Source organism: Molothrus aeneus, chromosome 1 (genome assembly GCF_037042795.1).
Source record: "Molothrus aeneus isolate 106 chromosome 1, BPBGC_Maene_1.0, whole genome shotgun sequence".
Taxonomy (NCBI): Eukaryota; Metazoa; Chordata; class Aves; order Passeriformes; family Icteridae; genus Molothrus; species Molothrus aeneus.
In genome coordinates, this window is record NC_089646.1 from 16883889 (window position 1) to 16900259 (window position 16371).

Consider the following 16371-nt stretch of genomic DNA (forward strand, 5'->3'; position numbering starts at 1 on the left):
GTTTCCCCTCGTCTCTGGGCTCCCAGCAGGACGGTCTGGCGGTCCCCCCCACCGGAGCCAGCCAGGCCGGAGCACTCCGGGCCCCAGCGCGTCCCTCCGGCCCGCGGGCGGTGCCCATCAGCCCCGGCCGCCCCGCGCATGCGGCCGGCGCTGCCTACAACTCCCAGCTGCCTCCGCACAATGAGGGCGGGCTTTTCCTCTTTTTTCTTGGTTTGTTTTTTTTTTTTTTTTTCTTTCCCCTCCCCTCGGAGGGGAAGGATGGGTGGGGAAAGCGAGCGTTCACGAAAGCGAGGCGAGGAGGAATCCCACAATACCAGGCGGGTTGCGAGCCCGGCGCTGCCGCTGTCTCTTTAATGCAAGAGGAAGCGATGCGGAGGGGTGGAAAATGGCAGAGTTGCAGATGTTGCTAGAGGAGGAAATCCCTTCTGGCAAGCGGGCTCTGCTCGAGAGCTACCAGAACCTTACTCGAGTCGCCGACTACTGCGAAAACAACTACATCCAGGTGAGGGGCGGCGGGGCAGCGCACCGGCGGCGCCGCTCGGCAGGGCTCGGCTCTCCGGTGCGGGCGGTGGGGCCGGAGCCGCCCGAGGGGCAGCGGCGCCTGGCTGCCCTCGCCGCGGCTCCCGCCCCGCAGCCGGTCCCTCGGGTTTGCCTTTTCTTTCAACTTTCCCAGCTGAACGGCCAGGCTTCCCTTCCCCCGCTCCAGAGGGGAAGGGAGGGGGTTATTATGTCAGTCCGGCTACGAGGGTGTGTCTTTTTTTTTTTTTTCGTTTTTTTTTTCCTCCCCCCCTCTGTATTTATTTATCATGAGTCACATCCCGGAGACCTCCCAGGGCTGGGGTGGGGGTGAGGGAGGCGCGAGGGCCCCCGAGCCTCTCCGTGCGGCCGGCTCCGACCCGGTATCCCGGGTTTCCCCACGGCTTCCCGGCGGCGGGGCTCCCTCCGGGGGCCGCGGACGGGCCTCGGGGCGGCGGTCGGTGGCGGTGGCCGGGGCGGATGCGCCGCACGTGGGGCGCGGGTGCCGGGCGGCCCCGCACCGCGCTCCGCCGGGGCCGCCGCCGCAGCGGCGCGGGGAGCGGAAGGGGCCCCGCACACGGGTGACATCACGGAGCTCGGGGACCCGCGCCGGGTCCTCCTCGGCGAGCGGGTCCTGGGGGAGCCGCGGCGCTGCGGGTCCGCAGCGCTGCCGTGAGCGGCGTGCGGGGGCAGGAGGCTGCCCGTGGGCTGGCAGCGCCGTGCGGGCGTGAGGCGGTGTTTCAAAATGGCAATCTGTGCCTCTCGCAGCCTGCCCGGCTCCGACACCCTACAACAGTGATTGCGGACCAGGTCTCTGATGCGGGAAGAGGCTCCATTGGTTGTAGCGTCTCTCTAGCGGTCGGTGTGGATTTTTTTTCCATCCCATAGATTGCTAGTGCTTCTTGGCCTTCTTTTAAGTCTGCTTTTATGAAGCTACTTTAAGCACAATTTACTATTATTATTTTTTCAGGATTTACATCACGTGACTCTAAGTCTCGGTCTTTAGTCATGCTGTTCTGGATGCAGAGCCATCCAGAGATGCTGAAACTCAGCTTTTTTTTTTTCCGTGAAAAATTTGAAGGGGAAAGGCAAATAAAGTTTATTTACTAGACAGCTCGTAGAGTGAACATGTTGAATCTAATACTAGATTACCTGTGATAAGTATTTAATACAGGTTGCTAACATCTTCGGTATCCATCATTGCTGGTAAGCTATCATACTGTTTTTGGTAATGGAGCAGGAAATATGGAAGCGCATCTTTAATAATACGAACTGATTTTTTTTTTATGAGATACTTGAATTAAAACTGCTCTAACAAGCCATATTTAAGTTTTGATTTTTTTGTGGTATATGAGGTAGTATGAGTTAATGTCTATTTATGCTTCCGAGTTGTTTGCTCCACCCAGAGAAAGCTGCTGATATAAATGCTTCTAAGAGGCGAGGTTCATTTGGTTTTACTCATGGGAAATATGACAAATACATGAGTATGGTAATTGCAGCACAAGTTTTGACGTGTCTCCTGCTCCTGACTTTTCCCTGTGTCAGAAAGGTGCAGAGAATTTTCAGTCACATAATTTTCTTCAGAGTCATGAAACTTGTCTTTTCTTACTTTCATCAAACAAACCAAATAAACACAACACTTGAGCAAATTCCCATCCGGTCATTTGGGGTAGCTTTTCCTTTTCCTTTTTTTTTTTTTTAATTTGGTAGCTCATTTTCACCTCAGCTATCAAGGTCAGCTGGATGTGGGATTGGTGGGGTCTGTTTTATCTTTGCACAGCTGTGTTTACCCCTTTTGAAAGGAATCCGGAATTCTAAAATTCCTAATGCACGCTTGTCCAGTAGCTTTGGAAAATGTATATACCTCGCTTGTATTCTACATGTATTGTACATTTGCTCAGTAAAAATGATAAATGTATTGATAAAACTATGTGTTTTTTAAAGTGTTTGATGGAGGTGGTTTTTTTTAATCAGCACTTGATGCAAAGCCATCTGCTGTCCAGTTGGACTACTGAACAGATTATACTGCCAGTGCATGTGGTGGGGCCACTGCTGGATTAGGCAATATGACACAGGGCACTGGGTTATGAGATTTGAGTGCATGAGTATTGTGGGGTGGGAAGGGAGAAAAGGAAGGGAAGAGGCTTAACAAACATACAATACAAAATCTATGTGTTTAATGTAATTGAGCATTTTATAAAGAAGACAGACCACAATAGAGAACCTGGCCATGAAGTGAATGTTAAAATACTTCACTAGTAGCTAGACATTGTAACTTACCTGGTAGCATGTAGCTGGTTCAGTTTAGCCACTTTGAATTTGGAGGGGTTTCTTTTCTTCTCTGGAAAAAACGAAGTGCTCCATTGTGATAAAAATTACCATGTGCTGTTACCCACTCTTGAGTTGTGCCACTGAGGTGAAACAGGTTTGTCAGACTATTCTGAGTGCTGGCACTAACAATTTATAGTGATTGTAATAATAGATAGAATGACTTTCTCAGTGTTTTGGTTTATAGTCTTCACTGACTTGACTTAAGCAGGAAAGTAATTTCTGACCCCTAATATTGCTCTATTCAAGCTATATATATATATATCTATTTTATTTGAAAATACAGGAATATTGTTTTATCTCTCTTACTAAAGCTGAGAATAATTCTGGTAAAATTTCAGTGATGCTGATTTCTTGAGGAAAACTTATATTCGATGTCTTTAGAGATTCCTCAGGGGGGGAAAAAAAAAAGAGAGAAATGGGGAGAAGCTCACGTGGCTGGGACTTGCCTGCCTGATGGTGGATGTAGCTGTGTGGAGAGTAAGTATTCTTTTACTGGAGCATTTAGGAAATATGACAGCATTCGGGGATCTCCTGTTGAAAACTGCTGCTCTCAGAAAAGCAGGAAGCAGTTGCTTGCTAAGGCACACTGTGACTATGTCAGAATGCTGGCTGGTAACAGTTTGCCCTCCAGATCATCATGTATTCTAGTTATCTAGGAAGTTAATTTGTTAGGAAGAGAAAAGAATTCAGGAGAAGCAGAGCACATAAGCTTCTAAGGAAGACCTGCAGTGCTAAAAGCAAAGTACAGTGTGCTGGCAGTCTTGAGGGGGATGGGAGAAAAAGGGAGACAGAAAAAAGTAAAGAAAACCAAATGTAGAAATAGTAACTGAAGAACATTGTGATGTTTTGGTGGTGATTTTGGCTTTGAATAGAAGGAAAAGGGCATTATAAGTACATTGGTGTATTTAATCTCCGACAGTATTTAAAATCCGTGATGTTTCTGGTTGGAAGCTTCTATAACAAGCAGGTAGAAAATTAGATCCCTGTTTTAGGTCAGAGGCTTAAACTCTGAATGGTTTTAAGAGCAGGTTTTGAACCTTAAATCTTTAAGGCATATTTTTGCCTCCTGGAATAATTTTTCTTATATTTTCAAAATGTAAGTTCCCATAGTTGATGTCTTCCCCAAATCCTTTTGCCTGCAGGTATATTCTGGGACTAGTCCTATTGATGTGCTTGTAACCAAAAGGCTATCTGAAAATCTGTAGCATAAAGCTGAAGATGTTAGTGAGGAGTTCTAGTGTCCTAGACAGTATTAACTTGATCAGTGCTACTTAATGCAGAAATAACAAAGAGTTAAAGCATTTGCAGTTGTAGTTATGATTCTTCAGCTGATAACTTCCATAGAGATCTACTAGTAATTTTTCTAGCTGTATTGAGTTATTTTGGTGTTTTAAGGAACTTATTTACAATAACTAGCTTATAAAGCATTAGAATGACACAAGAAATCAGCTTGTGCAGTGTTACTCTACTGATGACTTCCTGTTGAACAACTTCAGTTGACTGGTGTATCCCAGAGAGGCCTCTCTGTGCTATAAAACACTGATTACAACTCTCCTGCTGTCTAAATCAAGTGTTCCTTATTACCTTGTTTATACATATGCAGATATACATAGTTTTTGTCAGTCTCAAGCTTCTAAACCACTTGTGAAGATCCATTTGTAGTTTTTGTTTTTAAGCTCAAATATAATTTTAATACGACTGTGAGAATCTCTAAACAATAGCTTGCATCCTTGTATAAATTCTCATCTTGATAGTCTCAAGTGGGTAGATTTAGCAGCTTTAGAAAAATAAATTGAGAGACCTTTTAAGGAAGTAAGTGCTGTGTTGCCTAAATGTGTGTTTTTGTGTCATGTTACTTCCTTCTGTAGCTTCTCACTGGTATGTGGAAACTGAATGGTGAATTAACAAGCTATTCTGGGTAAAACAGGCAAAAGCACAGACAGATTTCAGTTTAACTGCTATTGCAAAAAAATTCAGATATGTCTCCATTTGGTAGAAAAGTAAATGTGTGGCATTGAGCAGAAGTGTTGCATGCAGAAAGTTTCATAAATATTTGTGTTATCTTCCAAGATGCATAGAGGGACTATTTTTGCTTGATAAGTTGGATGTTCAACACTTCTATAATGTAGATATTTCCTTTCCAACACTAACGAACCTTTTTTTGTGGCTTTTCATTAAACAGTGGTAGCTGGTCAGACACTCAATTTCATTGCCTGGCACATGGAAAGTGGCTTAACTTAGTTCGGTACAAAGAAGTTTACTCAGAATGTCTAATTCAGGAAATGAGCTGCTCTAAAAGGATAAACTTCTTAAATTGTCACTAATACAAATCCTTTATGTGCTGTTAGAACTTGCATGCTTTTATGTTCATAGGTTAATTAGTTTGAGAGTAAATACAGTAATATTTTTTCTTCCATGAGTTTTCTTGCTAAATTTGGAAAATTTAACAAAAAAAGCAAATTGGTTCACTTTCTGTAACACCAAATATAGTTCAAAATTAGAGAGCAATGAGATAAAATACAAATGTATCTCTAATGCTTTGTAGGTTTAAATAATATTCTTTTAAAAAAGGTGTTGCATTATACTTTGAAATAATGTTCTTTTTAAGGTAGTTTAAGCAAATGTTTGCCAGCAGTATAAAAGACACTGGCTGTTCTGTATGTGGTTTTGGTTTTTTTTTTTTTTTTTTTTTAGAATAATAATATAGGTACAGGTTGGTGGGTTAGGCTTATAGCTCTTCTGTGCCTCGTGTAGGTCTCCTGTGCCTGTGCAAATGTCTTTGTGTTTTGGAAAATAAAGCTTTAACTTATAGGCAGCAATAAGACTGTAGCTCAACTTCACTGAATCAGCAAGTGATTACACTGAATTTAAAGAAGATGAATCCCAGGGTGTTGTATGTCTGATTTGTGTCCAGAGAAGGTAGATGATATGAGATGAGCTTTTCCAAGTTTGAAATGTTTCCATTAATTTCGGTATATTTGGTTTGAGATACCAGAAGGATGTTGTCTGCTATTCCTGCTCCATTTTTCTTAAGTGCTACCTTAATCAGGTGCAGTAAAGTGGATTGGGATAAGCTTTTACAGGTGTGAACTGTTTCTTGCACAAGGGAAGTGCTCTCCACCCCCTTCTGTTTGGGCATCATTGGAAGGAAGAAGCTTGCAGAGTGTCTGCAGTCAGTGTATGCCGAGTGTGATCCTTGCTCCCTGTGCTGCTCTTGCTTTGCACAGTCCTATGGAATTGTTAGAAGGAAGAAAGAAGTATGATTAAGTGGGGCAACAATCTAATACTTCCCCTGGTTCTCTGGGAGGTTGTTACAGTAAGTAGCTCTTCTGGTAAAGAGAAAATAGAGCCTTGGGAAGATGAGCCTTGGGAAGGTCTCATAAAGTGGAGAATGAAGGCAATTATAATGAAAGTAAGAGTACAGGAGCAGGCTGAGTACAAGAAGGAAGTGTTCTACTTCTGAGGGCAAAGTTCCTGTTAGTATCTAATCTAAGTTTAACAGAAGAAAAAAGCCTGAACTCTGAAACAAAAGAACCGATGCAACTTCCCAGTATCTTTGTTTGGCATTTTGAAGTGTCTTCATTTTACAAAAGCATAAGTGGAGGCATGGAATTTGTAACTGGCTCATGGAAGGTCATATAGGGACATCTTGTCAGATTTGGGAACAGAACCTGATTGTGTGGACTTGCAGTGCTGTTCCCCCTGCCACCCCACCCCTTTCCAGACTGCCTCTGTTATACTGCAACCCAGCAAAAAGTGAGTATCCACAGAAACACAGAGACAGTATGCACAGAGGCAGTGTAATGACTCTTTCAGGAAAGTATGCACCTGAAACCATCATTGAATTCATTAGCAGCAATTACTTGTTAAGAATTTAATGTATCACCTCTCATAAGAGCCTTGAGATTCTAATTTTTTTGCTTTGCCAACGTCAGGAGTTACATAAGGCTCACAGCACTGTTTGTCTGCGTGTTGGTGGGTCTTGGCAGAGGCTCGAGAAGATGCTGCTCTATTTCTCATTGGTGAAAGCAGTCTGTGTTTGACATTTCTGGTGACCGAAATCTTGCTTAGCTACAGAACGGTGGGGTGGCAGCTGTGTGGACAAAGTCAGTCCTGGCATAGCAAGGCAGCCTTGAGGGATAAGGGGATATCTTGCTCTCTCTGCTTGTCTTCAGTCCTTATTTAGTGACTTGGAGTCTAAAGGAGTGTAGTGTGGTTTTTATTGTTGCATGGTAGGAAATTGCTTGTGGGATGCTGCTTACTCAGTGTCCAGGCTTGTTCATAACTACCTGAGCATTCTTGCTCTCTTTAGCATCTGTGTTCCCTAGTGTGGTGTTCCTTTGATGCTGTTCCTCCCACCCCAGTCCCAAATCTGAGCACTGGTGACAGAGGCGGTTGGGCTTGGTCAGAGTGATCCTCACTCCCCTGACCCCTATGTAAAGGGAAGTAACTGCAGAATTTGAAATGGTAGATACCGTGCCTCAGTCTGGTTCCTCCCTTTTCGTGACAGACTTGGTGGCTGCTGTGGGTTGCAGAAATAGCCCTTTGCACCTCAAAACTTGCAGAGAGCCCTTGAGAGCCAAGACCAGGGTGCTGTGGAGAATAGGTCTCGGTGTGCTCCTGAACACAGCTCTGAGTAAGATGGCACTGCAGGTGCCTTTCCTCTTGCACCCCCAGCCTGTCAGTTTGTCCTGATGGTGCTGAAGGTAGGCTCAGTCAAGTGTTTCATCAGCTTACTGCCAGGTATTGAAATAGAATATACAGCATTTCTACCAGGTGGGCTCTTGAAAGAATCAATTTTGTAGGCAGCAGATGAACACAGAACTCTAAAATCTTTCTCCTGATTTTAGAGGGAATGCGTTACTTTCCGTGGGTTAATTAATAAGAGTGTAGATGCCACCTTTTGAGACTGTGCTAATAATGTTGCTCATTACTTATGCAAGCCCTTAATGCTGTTAAGAGGAGCCCTGCATGCTTGCTTTGCAGAATGTATATTTGTTACTATGATGCTGATAGTTCAGAAGAAAAGGAAAGGTGGGGAGTCCTACTTGAGACTTTCAACTTGGAGTGAAGCATAAGTATAGCATTTTCTCGTGCAACTTGTAAAATTCAGCAGTTTGTATTAACATGAGTTGGAATTCGTAGGTAACCTGCTGGCTGAGCTAAAGAAGCAGGTTAGTTTAACTCTGAAAAAGACTACTTAAAAGGGGACTTTATTTTTAATAATATTCTTGTCAAAGGTTCCAGATCAAATAGGTTTAGAAAACAAGCTTCTCTCATAATTAAAAATATGTGCTGGGGTTCTGCAAACTGAAAAAGTATCTGAAAATCAAAACTTCCCTTCATTTGAGCCTCTCCTATGATAAAGCCTCTTCATAACCTCCAGAGATGATGTATCTTCTGAAGGAACAATAAAGGTTGTCACTTCTACAATGAGATTGCATCTTTCTCGTGTTTCTTATAGCAGATATATTTGTGACAGTGTCATCCCTCCCTCTCTGAGCCCAAAATAATTAATCCTGTATGCTCCTTATACAGCAGAAGTTAAAGTGCAAGCATGCTGCTCCATGTGCAAGAAAGCTCTGATACTGTAGTGATGTATAATTAAAGAACTCATGAGGAAGATACTCTGCATCCCTGTCCTAACTTTATTGTAACCTCAAAGACAAATAGGAAAATATGGTACCATTCCTACTTTTGTTAAGAGCAGGAAGACCTCTCAGAACTCACACAGAGGAGTCTTACTAAAACAAATGTTGGTTTGACATCCTTAGAGCTGAATGTAATGTTCTTACTGGGTGGTCTTAAAGTTATAAATAGCTCCAAGAAAAAAAATGTTTGTTTACCACTTGAAGCATAACAATTCTTGGAAAAGAGTTGAAGTGTAGACTCTGTTGGCTACTTTCACACCAGTGTTTCACATGAGAATACTTTTTATAAGCTATGCCTTATCAGGCAAGTGTGGGGTTTTTTGTGGCTCTTTTTTTTTTTATGGATAATCTTTTACCAGATGCATATCTTCACTTTCATTTTCTGATCTCCTTGTTGTACTTTGGGGTCAGCAAATCTGCCAAGCAGTATTTGTCCTGCAGCGATCATTGTCAGCTGTGCATCTTATTTAACTTTGTTGTAGCAGGTGTGCTACAAGTTAATACTTGAGCTGTGGTCCTCATGCAATAGTTCTGCGTTTTCTGAAGCCCATGATAAGAAAACATCTGCATAAAAAAAAAATAGGCAAGAGAAGAACAAAGTGTCCAGGCAGGTGCATCAGATTACTGCATGAACATCTAAGTAGCTGCAGAATGCCATGCCATGGCTTGTTTTTTCACATACCTAGTAATGTTGTTTGCTCTTATGTCACTAAATATTACTAGTGATGTTTCTCTCTTTCCATGTGCTTCTCCTAGGCTGGGATCTTCATGTGAATTTGCTGATTTCTCTCTCCCTGCTCAAGTCTTATGCTTGCTGCAGATCGCTTATTAGACCTTTTGTCTCACTTTCATGTTGTTGACTTTCTCATTTCAGATCTGATCTGAAAGCCTATTCTCCCTTGCCTATTTATTTTAATTAACTCTTTCTATTATTTAACTGCATTTTTTACTGCCTTGCAACTTATATTATGTAGCTATTTTTCATTATGCCTTTCTGACAAACAGTTTCTACTAGCATGGTTTTGTTAGCAATTTGAAATCTGCAGCTACCAAAGACATTTATACACATTTCTTTTTAAAATTATCTTTGTTGGCACAGAGTTGAGACTAAAGCCTTATCTCTGCAGTAGTTTCTAACTATGTAAGGAAGCCATGATGACCAGGGTACAGAGGAAATGGAATGCAGCTGGAAAGACAATGTGGAATGGAACTGACATGATTCTCCTTATTAGTAAAATTCTTATGAAACCTCTTATATTTATGTGCAGCCAGACCTTTCCTTTATGAGAAACCTGTCTTCTTCAGGGAACTGGTCCTTTTGTTACCCTTTTGAGTCTAAGGAGTAAAATGGTCATAATGAAACTCCTCTGCTTGGAGGGCTTTGGTTCTCTTAACAGTGAAGGAAAGTGAACGTGGCAGGAGGAATGGTGTTCTCTTAATATGTGTGTGTGTCCACAAAGCAGAGATGGACCTGATCCTTAAAGGGTTTTATAAAATATGGTTGTAACCTGCAAGGTTTCCACTGAGAAGCCTCGTGGCAGGTGGCTTGGATGGTGTTTCAGTCAAGGTCCAGAGAGTATCAGGCTAACAAGTAGAGATAGAGTGGATCAACGCAGTTACGTTGGCAAGATCTTTGAGACCTGGCTGGGGATTGTTCAGCTTTTGCTTGGCTGTCTGACTTGCAGGATTTCTGAATCTCTGGGAGGAGCTATTGTTTCTATGATGCAAACTCCTGGCTGCATTCGATAAAATATGCGTCTGGTTTGGAAGTGCTTGGCTCTTCAAGGGCTCTCTTCAAATACCGTGGGTGTGTTTCCTGCTGCAGCACACCATATGTTCTCCCAGCACTGAAATGATGTGGTTGCCACAGTAGTCCTGGGATTTGGCTTAAATGGCAACAGATTTTTAATCTAATTTCTAAGGTGTCTTTAACTTTGAATGTTAGAGAAATCGTTGTTGCCATAGATGTATTTGGAGCTTGGGCTCATACAAGGCAGCTTACTTTGTATGAAATCTTGTATCTCTTCAGAAGTTACTGTCATTTCTAAATGTGTATTTCATTCTTCTTTATCAGTCTGTCCTTAAACCAGTGGAGAATGATAACAGCCAGTGGAAAACTTTCTAGCACACATTCCCTCTTTGAAAACCTACTGTCCATCAACACAAACTGTAAAGTCAGCTCTTAGTACTCTGCAGTGAATGAATATTGACTGTTCAGAGACTGAGGGAGATACTTTTGTAATTATGAGAGAAGCTTGTTTACTGGGGATAGAAGCCAAGTACGCAGGCGTATGGTACCTGTTGATTTTTGCTTCTCTGTTGGAGAGAGAAGTTGCTGGTTTTGGTCCTGAATGTCATATGTATGGAGTATTTAAATGTGTTCCTTGGGCATGGAAGGAACTTTAAGAGTAGATAATCTATGTTGGATAACTTTCTGCCTTGCTGATAGAAAATGGGAATGGTTTGAAGGATTGTTGAAAAGCAGTTTGAGGGTCTTGAGAAACTCCCAAATTTCTGGTGGGAATAAGAGCACGGGAAGAGTGGGGAAGAGAGACTGTAACTTCCTTCATTGTGTTCAGCCGCTCTCTCTTGCTAACTGTGGTGCTGAGAAGGACAATATGAAAAGCAAATACTGTTACTATTTGTTTCCTGCCTACAGCAGAGAGAAATAGCTTTACTTTTCCCCCAGATTGCTGTAAGGGCTTACTGCAGCAGCAGTGGGAGTGGGGGAGTATGAACTGGAACAGGTACTTTTACTGGCTGCATAACATCCCACGAGGCCTGGGGGAATGAATGTGGGGAATACTGTGAGTCATACTTGTCAGTCCCATAAAGCAGGAGGCTTTTTAAAATTGGCCTTGGAGGGGAAGAGGTGTTTAATGGAGCAGTTGTGCAGGAGTTATGCAAATAGAGAACATAAATAATGAGCAAAGGTACTCATTTAAGCTCCTTGCCTCCTCAGAAAATGACTAAATGCAAACAACCATTGTGAAAGTTAAGAAAAATGCATCATCATTTAAGTATAAAGAGTGCAAAACTGTGGCGATCCATTATGATAAGAAAATTCTCTTTTTGTGAATAGCAAAATTAATTTCTCTAGTTGTTGAACAGAAAGCATGTTTGTTGTCGGTCTGTTTGGTTTTTTGTGCTTGAAAATTTGCAGTTTCCTTTGAAAAACAACAAGGCAGGAAGCTGAAAAGCAGTTCCCTAACCCAAGAGCTGGTGGGGAGGGGAGGTGGTAAAAAGACCAGTCTCCAGTTCTGCTTTGGACATATCTTCAGTGTTTAGGCTGGTTTTGGTCCTGAATGTCATTTCTTTTTGTAGAAAAAGTTTTTTCTTCTCTGTCCCCCTATCCAGGATTTAATTTACATGTAAATACTGTGTATTCTTCAGTAAAACCAAGGAGCATGTTTTTAGAGTACAGCTGCATTTTTTTTTCTTTACTGACACAGCCACTTCTTGCTGTTTTAAATTAGAGTTTTGAACAAAGCTTATGAAATGTAAGTGTTCCAGTCCTGGACTTACACTATGTGAGTGTCTGCAAGTATCATAGTGAGAATCTTATCTCTGATAGTGAGCCTTACCAGCAGACTTAATGGGCATAAATTTTTTTGGCAGAAGTAGTAACTTCTGCCTCTTGCAGTCTAGAGAGGCCATCCCAAGCTTTGAAGCAGTTGGAAATGACAGATCCACCATCCCACATGCTGCTCCAGTGCTGTACGTGTCCTCACGTGGCCTCTCCTGTGTTTTAGCCCAGCTTCCTCCAGGCTGTACAGGTGCAGAGGTAGTGGCAGTGTGGATATGGGTGGATACACAGCTGTGGTGATGTGTTCCTCTTGTCAGGGGACTGTTTCTCTGAGCACAGCTCCTCTGCAGCTGTAATAAGGCCACTCAAGCTGATGACAGAGGAGATGGCAAGGTGTCCTGATGGCCCTATGACAAGTGCTGAAAGAGAATAGTTCAGGTTTTGTTTTACTGCTGGCAGGGGGGGAGACAGGGTGATGTGGATATGCTGTTCTTATGCATCTGGTTGTATGGAAATGCAGCTCTACTGTCACCTGTATGACTCTGCACCTCCTGCATATGCTTAAATCTGCCCTCTACGTTGTACATGAAGGGGAAGCTATCTTTAAAATAATGTGAAGGTGCATCTTAAAACCACCAGTGCAACTTCAACACTGATGAGGAAACTTTCCTGTAATTGTGTCTGCAAGAGGCATTGCAGCTGTATTTCTAGGGAAAGCTACTCACTTGAACTACTGCTGTAGTAGCTAATAGCACAGCAATTGTCTCACCAAGGACTGTGTTTAGAAAAGCCAAACAAAGCAATTCCCTCACTCCTGAACTTGATGCTGTATTTCCTATTAAAGAATTTGCTTGCTTTCTTCTGTTGGTTTCTGTAAGTTAGGTTTTACCTAATGCTGGATGTAGATATTACCATATTTATTTAGTTCTGGTTATCTATTCTTCTGTTCACTTTTTTAATGGAGAAAGATACGACTTGCCAAATTGACTCGCCCTTCCTACTGCCTCTCCTCCTTTCTCCTGAGCCATCTGTTTTGCTCTGTTGTGTGTGGTTTTTAGAGGAGATAAATTTCTACTTGTTGCAATTTAAATAACCCACTATGTAAGTGAGCTTCTGTGTGTAAGGTTTTGGAATGTTGCTGCTAACTGTAGGATAAAATTTTAACATAATAAAAATAATTATGTAAACAGAAGCTGGATGTAGTGTGCTTACAGCCACTATCGAATAAAAATCATACCACCAGGTGCAGGAGTACATCAAAGTCTGAGTAGTATTTGTTTATGTGATCAGATAGAAACAGAAACTAGGTTGATTTTTTTTCCAATTACATGCAAGTTCTTATAAAAACAATCATTCCTTGTATTGCAGTCCATTACTTTATTGCCATGAGATCACGGTATAGCCTGTGTCCTATGTGAGAATACGCCTTGTGCTGGGAAATAAGCTGCTACAAAACTGTGGGAATCCACTAGTTTCTGGTCTAAGTACACTGCTAAGTACGGTGAGATATGTGATGATTTTCTGCTGGACTGAGTATATTCATCTTCAAGACTCTAAATAGTCAGCAGTGAAGTGATACAAAGCATGAGTAGAGAATTTGATCCTATAATGGCCATTGTTTTCTTAGTTTTAAAAATACTGTGATGTTTGGGAACTGCCTGAACTGTAAAATCTGGGCAGCAGCTGTGTGTCTAAAGTGACTCCCTTAAACATGAGAACTGTTCCTGAATTAGGAACACGTGCAATCCAGAAACTTGCTGATTGTCTCAAAGCCAGTGTAACTCGTGGCTCTGCATTTTGTTGCCTTGAGATTCTCCCTGGAGCTGGACAGGCCTGCTAATGACTTTCTCTGCTCTCCTTTCCCACTTCCCTCGCTGCTTTGTTGTCCTGCAACATCTCACATCTCCATGGGGAGGAACCTGTTGCAATGCAGAGTGTAGCTTTGAGCCTCCTTGTTTTTGGGCCAATCCTTTAGTGGATGCTGATGTTCAATGTGCTAGAATGTCTTTGATAATAATGTGTGATACCAGGACATGCTGTGATGAGACTGTAATTTGATCCTTTTGCTAAATCTCGTTGTTTTAACCTTTCTTGCTCAATGCTATCCAGTATGATTCCAGGCCTGCATATAAGGTAGGGAGGACTAGAGAGTAAGAATCTGGGGGGAAAAAAAAAAAAGCATACCTGTGAAGCCATCAAATTTTAGCATGTTACTTGTCTTCAGATAAAGATTTGCTGTATTCTGGGTTTAGACCCTCAGTTTGATTTGTCAGAACAGAAATAAGACTTCATGTCAGCAGTCACCAGTCCTTGAGAGTAAAGTGAAGAGTAAAGCAAAATCCATAGGAGCAAACATTGTTTCAGTAATAAGGAAACTTTTACACACAGAGTGAACTGAGGAGCTGTGCCCCAAAGCAGGTGACTGAGCTATCTGGATTCAAAGGCTTGCATGATATTAAAGTCTGTCAAGTTCTGATTTTTCTCTCCATTTGGAGCAACTTGAGTTTGGTTCTGTGTTGCTGCCACTATATCACAGAGAGGATATTGAAGTAACTAATAAATACTGAAGTATTTTCTTCTTATTCTCACCAAAAAAAAAAAGAGTGAAAAATAAGTCTCTGATGTATCAAGGAGCATGTCTTGCTAGATGAGCTAATGTTTGAGGATGGGTACCATCACTTAAGAAAGTAAACAGAAAGCCATTTTAATTTCAAGCCCTATTACAAAAATAAAATCAATATTTGAGAGACATTCTCTTTGTTTCTCTATGCACTGTAAGTTCTCTAATTTGCTGTTATCTGCTGTCTGGTGTGCCAAAATAATCATATGCTCCAAAGCCTTGGGTTGCTTTTTTAGTGTTGAAGGAAGAAGACTGCTACGGAAGTGCCAAGGATTTCTTTTTCTGTCTGACAGTCCAAGGGTGGCATTAGAATCACAGAATTATAGAATTATTTAGATTGGAGAAGGACTTTAAGGCCATCAAGTCCAGTCATTAACCCAGCATTGCCAAGTCCATTAGCAAACCATGTCCTAGGTGCCACATCTGCGCGTCATTTAAATGCATCTAGGGATGATGAATCAAACACTGTGGAGCTCTGGCTGATATCTCTGATGTCAGAGCCTGCTTTATGTCTGCTCTGAAGAAAGTTGCGTTTGATGTCATAAGGCAAATCAGACACTGCAAGAAAGTTCAAGGTGTAGTTTTGGAGCAACTGTATGTGCAGCTATTGGGCTGTGCTTTACAGGAAGGAAATAATATGGTTTCTGTACTGAAGCTTATATTGTCTAAATCATGTAAAACACAGAATGTAAGACTTGGACCAAATTTCTTACCCTTACTGTGTGTGCAGCCTTGAAGCCTTACTAATTGAGTGTACAAGGGTTGTGTGAAAATGACACATGGGCATGTCTGCTCCTGTCACTTGAGTTCAGTGTGGCATGCAGTTATGGCTGTATAGACAGACTGTGACAACTGACAGTAACAGTGTATTGTGCCAACATAGTTACTGAAATGTCTCTTTGATTTGATTTGGCAGAAGAACTGAAAATTACATTTTCAACAGTATTTTTATATATTGTATATAAATAATATATATATATATATTAAGTTTTTAATAAGAGGAGTGGCTTAGTCCAGAGCCAATGAACCTTATTTGTTGCATTGGGCAGAAAATGCTACTAACAGAGCAGCTGGCATGTACCTTCCCAGGCTCCATCTGTCAGAGTCTGCATTGCTTTATAAATCACATTCCTACTGGAGAGATTTATTTCTTGCTATAATGTTTGCAGCCTGGATTAAAATGGAATTCCTCAGTTGTTGTTTTTAAAATTTATTTCTTGTTTAAGTGTGTGTGTGTATATATATATATATATATATATATGAATGATATATGTCCCTTAAACTTTCTATTAGAATTAACTTCTCCCCTTAATAAAGAAGCTTTTCTCCCTCTACCTTCCTCAAAAAAGAGGATAATTTAAAAAATTGAGACTCTTCTATTTATAGTTAATCAACAGAATGGAAAACAACTTTCGAGTAAAAGAAAATCAGGGACACAGTGAGATCGACTAAATTTTGTCTCAGCCCATAGAAATGCTAATTTGCTATCAAGGCTATTCAGGACTGGTCAGGGGAATATTATTGATGGAAATGAAGGATTTGCTTCTAGCTGATTGTCTCCTGCATACAGGATTTGGGGGAAGGGCTTGTCTGAAACAGAGTTTGGGAATTACAGGCACTGCTGCTTACACTGCTGTATGTGTTTGTTAAACAGTAATTTGGTGTGTGTCTTGACCCTTGAGATAGAGAAGCTGACTAGTCAATGTTTTTTGTCAAGATAGTATTTC

The 16371-nt window shown here is 41.6% G+C and overlaps 1 protein-coding gene across 4 annotated transcripts in view; it reads left to right on the plus strand.

Moving 5' to 3' along the window:
* Positions 1-276: 276 nt before the first annotated feature.
* ABI1 (abl interactor 1) overlaps positions 277-16371 on the plus strand; it is a 77506-nt gene continuing 61411 nt past the window's right edge. For all 4 annotated transcript variants that reach the window (XM_066552020.1, XM_066552038.1, XM_066552030.1 and 1 more), the window contains exon 1: positions 277-502. In XM_066552020.1, coding sequence (XP_066408117.1) covers positions 386-502 — 117 coding nt within the window. In that variant the 5' untranslated portion in view covers positions 277-385. The remainder of the gene's footprint in view (positions 503-16371) is intronic.